Source organism: Nicotiana sylvestris, chromosome 9 (genome assembly GCF_000393655.2).
Source record: "Nicotiana sylvestris chromosome 9, ASM39365v2, whole genome shotgun sequence".
In the NCBI taxonomy this organism is placed as follows: Eukaryota; Viridiplantae; Streptophyta; class Magnoliopsida; order Solanales; family Solanaceae; genus Nicotiana; species Nicotiana sylvestris.
The window spans coordinates 74,303,549-74,309,341 of NC_091065.1; the positions used below are offsets into that span (position 1 = coordinate 74,303,549).

At 35.9% G+C, this 5,793-nt stretch overlaps 1 protein-coding gene across 2 annotated transcripts; it reads left to right on the forward strand.

Moving 5' to 3' along the window:
- Positions 1–238: 238 nt before the first annotated feature.
- LOC104213054 (uncharacterized) lies at positions 239–4,873 on the forward strand. Of its 2 annotated transcripts, none has more exons than XM_009762458.2 (4): positions 239–329; positions 2,506–3,098; positions 3,196–3,315; positions 3,420–4,873. In XM_009762458.2, exons 2-4 carry the CDS (start codon positions 2,529–2,531, stop codon positions 4,332–4,334), a joined length of 1,605 nt encoding a protein of 534 aa, XP_009760760.1. In that variant the 5' UTR covers positions 239–329; positions 2,506–2,528; the 3' UTR covers positions 4,335–4,873. The 2 variants fall into 2 exon arrangements, with proteins under 2 accessions (XP_009760760.1, XP_009760758.1); XM_009762456.2 differs by having other exon boundaries at positions 240–329; positions 2,496–3,098.
- The last annotated feature ends 920 nt before the right edge of the window (positions 4,874–5,793 follow it).

Genomic DNA, 5,793 nt, shown 5'->3' on the forward strand with positions numbered 1-5,793 from the left:
AATAATTAGTCTTTTATTTATGGATTTACCATAAAATTTAAATATAGTTATAAATAATAAATTTACTGAAAGTGTAGCTACTTATAATAAATTCAATGTAAATGATTGATGTGTCGTCGTAATTTTCCCTGATCAAGACTATGTGCCGAGGCAAGGAAAGGATGTGACTGGTCCATCCTAGATTCCAAATTCAGAAGCCCAATAAACAGAAGGATATCAAATTCGGACTGATTTCGGCCCAATAACCCACCTCCTAAGAGGCTAACATCAATTTGGTCTCTGCCAAGTCGATTGTGCGACCCTCGCTCTTTCGCCGGTGAACTTTACTGGTAAGTATCCCTCTTTCTCCGGTGAAATTGACTGGCACATAAGCCCTAATTCCTCTTCCTGATGAGGTTTTATCCAAATTATGTTATATATTTTATTGTAATTTCTTGTGTAGCTGCTCCTTTTTGCATAACGAGGCTTCCTTTTCCGATTTGTCATAGTTTGTGAATCTTACTAGTTAATTTGCATTTTATGTGGTTCAAAGTTCTCATGGTCGGCATTTAGTTATGCTTAAACTAGTTTTCTGAGCTTCTCTCCTAGAAAAGGTGAAAGAAAGAAAGAAAGAAAGAAAGAAAGAAAGAAAGAAAGAAAGAAAGAAAGAAAGCCACTTTTTTCTTTTGATTCGTTTGGAAAATACACCGATACGAGAACTATACAAAAAGTAGACATTTAGGCAAAAATTGAACAACTGTTAGCAATTTACTTGCGATGCTTAGTTGACATTCATAAAAAAACATCTAATTAATTATATGTTCAATTCATCCTTGTTTTTATAAGGTAAAAGTTATGTGTTCATTCATCCTTGCTCATTATCAGACAATCTGCCATTGTCTACAAAAAGCCCCCAATCATCTAAAGCATTTATTTAGAAAATAATATCTGAGTATTTGACCCATAATGACTTGAGTTTTTTTACCTCTTAGTTGGAAATGTTTCAGTAGAAGTGGAACTGCAACATAAAGAAATGGAACAGTTTGGATGTGTATGAAATAAAAGATTCTTCTCGACTGGTCACAGTGTCACATCAGGTTACTGGAGAAATATTTATGTCGTGATGTGACAGAATTAGAGCTCTGTCTGAGTCTTCAGCAAAAAAAAATTTCTTTTTTATGAAGTGTTGACGAACGTTAATAAGTTTTTGACAACATAAAAGACTTCAACAATGATAGGATATATCAGATAAATCTGCACTTCTGCAATAACTAATAATTTCTACTCCCTCATTCCGTTTTGTATAACACTCTTTCCTTTTTTGGTCTGTTTCTAAAAAGAATGATACCTTCTATATTTGAAGAACCTTTAACTTTAAACTCCCTATTTTATCCTCAATGACATGCTCTTAGATGTCATGGAATGCTTAAGACACAAGTTTTAAGAATACTTTTGGTATGTGCAAAAAGTCTTCCTTTTTTTTCTTAAAGCTCTGTGCTCAGTCAAACACAGTCATATAAAATGAAATGAAGGGAATAGTCATCACAAAGTAGGTTGTATTATAAGATGATACTAATTATCTAGGATTGCCATAAAACTGTTTTATAAAAGTTGAATTCTTGTCCTCCAACAAGATGTTACTTGTTGCTTTAGGAGAGTGACTGCAGAAATGAGCAGTTTAGTCAATCAGTTAACTGCATACATGCACCTTTGCTCTTTTTCTTTATTGAAGAAAATACACATTTATTCATAAACACATATACATTTTATTGAAAACTGCTTGTCAGGAGAATGAAAAAAGAGAAAATAACAAAAGTATCATGAGGTAGAATGTTGACAACTGGCTATTTCCTCATCCTTTTGAAGGAGTAGGGTAGTTAAGTTTTGTAAACTTGATGATTTTCGTTAGAGGTAGTTCAGAGACAACACGATCTTGCACCCGAGGGTGGGGCATAGTAGTTGATGAAGTTGTAATGAAAACCATGGGAGACTAGCATTCATATCGATTAGAGGTAAAAAAAAAAAAAAAGTTAATATGGCGATTTTATCCCATCTCCCTAATCTTTAATGGACAGAGTTACGCCTGACCTGTAGTATTTGATGATGCGGCACCTAGTAGAACTGTCGAGGTACGCAAAAGTTGGCCAAACACCACTCTTATACCACAAGAGAGAGAGAAAGAGAGACCATGATCCTGCAACTGTCAACACTTAAAGAGCCGCATTATGTAGAATGATATGAGGGTCTTTTTATTTATCATAAAAAATAGAGTTGCAGATAGATTCTAATGAAGTGATGATTGTGGAATGTAAATGAATCGTCTATGTCAGTAAATTCAGAAGCATTCAGGTCCTTGTAGGTCTGCATGTCTTTCATAATAGACCTATTCTCTTATTATAGAAATTTTATGACAAACTATGTCTGTCACTCTGTCCCAACAGTCTCTAGCTTGTAGCTAGCAGAAATACCTGGTTTTATGAAACCTCTTTTCAGGAATTTATCTTTCATGTTTATAGTTTTTCTTAGGGAAATAACTAGCTGGGACGAGTATGGCTTCCAAGAAAAACAAGAAAAAGAGAAATAATCCTGCCGCATCTAGTTCTGGAAATGTACCTCGAGAGAATAAAACCCCCAAGGAACTAAAGGCTAAAGGTAAACTTGCAAAAAAGTCCTCTAACTTAAACTCTGCACAAATGAAAGAAGCTGAGGGCGCTCCACAATCTCTATCCAGAAACAAGGAGAAGGCGGCAAAAGATGGCAACCAAGGAGATAATTTTGATAAAAAAGATGCTAGAAATTCCCACTACATAAGCAGTAGAAGCAAAGAAAAGAGAAGTACAAGTGAAATGAGTGTAGATGTGAAGAATGATGGAAAAACTGAAAAGAGTATCGGTGGAGTGATTTTCATGTGCAATGCAAAGACCAAAGACGATTGTTTTAGATATCATGTGATGGGTGTCTCAGCTATGAAGAAAGACATTATTATGGGAATCAAACCCGGTGTCAAGCTTTTTCTCTTTGATTTTGATCTTAAGCTCATGTATGGTATTTTTGAGGCGTCGTCTTCTGGTGGAATGAAACTTGAACCAGCAGCATTTGGTGGTGATTTTCCAGCCCAGGTCAACTGTGCTTTTTATTTTTAATTGCAAATTCTTACGATTTCATATTGTTCCACAGTCTTTAAGGTGTATTTACTGATTATTGGTCATCCAACAGGTTCGCTTCAGGATTGACAGGGACTGCCTTCCACTGCCTGAGAATTTGTTCAAGAGAGCAATTAAAGACAATTATGATGAAAGGATGCACAAGTTCAAGATTGAGTTGACATCTAAGCAGGTAGCAACACACCTCCCTCATTGACAAGTTGTACTTGGAGAAAGAGTGTTATCTACCTAAAATTTGATGTCAATTTTGTGGCCCCTGTGTTCACCTTTGAGCAGGTAGAGCAGTTGATAAAACTGTTTAGGCCTGCACCATGGCTACATCCAACTTCCAAACATTTTGTGTCTGAGCCAGTTATTTGGCCACCATCGGCAGCACCTTTGCCTAGGGAGGAACCTTCTAGGGATCATGTATACGGAATGCAATACTGTAGAAGCAAAGCAGGTGAGAATTTTTCATCATATAGTCATGAAAGGCAGCAGCTTGCAGGCCACTATGTCATCCCTAGAGAGGTTGAAAGTCAACCCCGTTTCCTCACTGAGAAAGAATATAGAAGCTATGGTCTTCAATCAGCAAAGCATCTGCAGCCTACTGCTTTTGCAGTAGTTGACCGCAAATTGGATAATTTTGATTCTGAACAAGGAAGGGAGCAGCTCCGAAGGAATCCTGCCAGTGTTAGTAGCGATGCAACTTTAGCACGGAAAGAAACTGTATACTCTGAACCTTTATTTCCAAGCGAAAGGGAGTACCGAACTTATGGCCTCAAGGCTCGCGGTGAAATACCTGTTACTGTTGCTCCTGCTGTGGAAAGTAGTACTACAGTAATTTCAGCTATACCTACCAATCATGGTTTACCAAATCATGTTAAGGATACATATAATCCTTATGACGAGAGTACTGCCTCTCTTGTGAACCGATATCTCTCTCTGCCAAGGACGGTGGTAACACCTGTAGAGCCATACTCTTCGGCAGGCAGAGAGTCTTTTGCAGGGGATCCCTATTCTGCAATTGACATCAGAGGCGATACTGGAAGATTTCGTACTGAAAATGAAAGAGCATATCCACCGTATGCTCCTCAACTTCCACCAGACTACGGCCTAAAATATCAGCATCTTAGGGATGAGCCTAGATACTCCTCAACTTCAGTCTCATCTCGCTATTCCTTTGGGGGACCATCTGCACCTCGTCACTAAACTGCTGCAATCTGCATCCTCAAATCTTTCGTTTCTTAGTTAAAGTTATGCTTATGAAACTGATGAGCTACAGGTCAAGTTCATCAACAAGGAAGTTCATTTCTCAGATCTGCTGATGGCAAAGACAAGGTCGCTGCTACATCATTTCTCATTTCTTAGATCTGCTGATGGGTTAAAAAGATGACATGATTGTATTTCTTCCTGTACAAGTGGAGTAACATAATGCTGACACCTTCCCTTTTGGGACTTGTCTTGAATTTGTTGTTTGTGTTATGAAGGAGTAGCATGGTGCTGTTGATTTGCTTCATGCAATCTGATGTTTATTCATATGTAGCATAGCGTGTATGCTTGAGATTCACAGTGTGCCATCGGTATGGGTTGTACTGCAATAGTGGCATTGGTCGCTGGCATGATGTTATTTCTTGCTTTTAAGCTTCAGGGTATGCAACTGAGCTAGAACGGTCGTTGTCTGGATGGCTTCTAGGAGGAATGATCATTGTGTAAAATTCAGCATTGTTTTATACATCGTTTGGTTACTATTTTGATTTTCATCATAAAATAATATGTGCATAAGTTATTTAGGTATCTATGCATTGTTTTATACGGGATATAATGTAGAGTAAGAATACAATATTAGCAATACATGGATTAAACTAACTAAACATAAACATCCTCATGATCTTCATAACTAATTTCTTAATACAGCAAATCAAACATCCAATAACAAATTATCCGTGCATTACTAATCCCAGCTCTATATTACAATTCCTACATTATTGATCTTTGATTATAGAATCTCTACATAATTAATTCTTTCATAACTTGTATTTGAACCAAAAGACGCCTAAATTTATCCATGATCTATTTCAACACATCAAGCGTTTCGCAGTAAAACCCCTATTAGTCATTCTGAAAGAAATATAGAAGTGCATTGTCATCATATTGTGCAACTTAATTTAAATTAAATTTGATTATTTGACGGCCCAGCATTTACATCAACAAGTCAGTTTTTCTTTGTTAACAGCAGGGGCAAAATATTTGACCACGCGATAACAGCCTTTATAATGTTTGTAGACATGTGATTTTTGATTCTTCCCAATATTTTATATATTTTAGCGTGTAAATATTTAATTTAGGCCTAATATAGTTATTTCAACTAATTTTGACTCTTTTTGCTTTATTTTATCACAAAAAATGAAAAATACAAAAATATTTTAGCTTGCGTATTTTTTTAAAAAGTTAAATAAAATATATATACAAAAATAGCACCTTATCTTTATTTTCATATAATCTTGAAAACACAAAAAATTGTTTCAATATAGTTTAGTTCAATTAATTAAGACTAGTTTCATATTTTGTAGGAAGAGTTAGTCTTTGGTTAGTTTGTCTCATTTTAATCTTGTAGTCTAATTATTTTTTAGTTTTTGGTCCAATTTTAAGGCCCAATAACACCAAACTC

Excerpts from the sequence above, each read along its gene's own strand:
- LOC104213054 (XM_009762458.2), top strand. The coding sequence starts at position 2,529 with ATGGCTTCCAAGAAAAACAAGAAAAAGAGAAATAATCCTGCCGCATCT. Across the intron at positions 3,099-3,195 it reads GTGGTGATTTTCCAGCCCAG|GTTCGCTTCAGGATTGACAG; the intron begins GTCAACTGTGCT and ends GTCATCCAACAG. Across the intron at positions 3,316-3,419 it reads TTGAGTTGACATCTAAGCAG|GTAGAGCAGTTGATAAAACT; the intron begins GTAGCAACACAC and ends ACCTTTGAGCAG.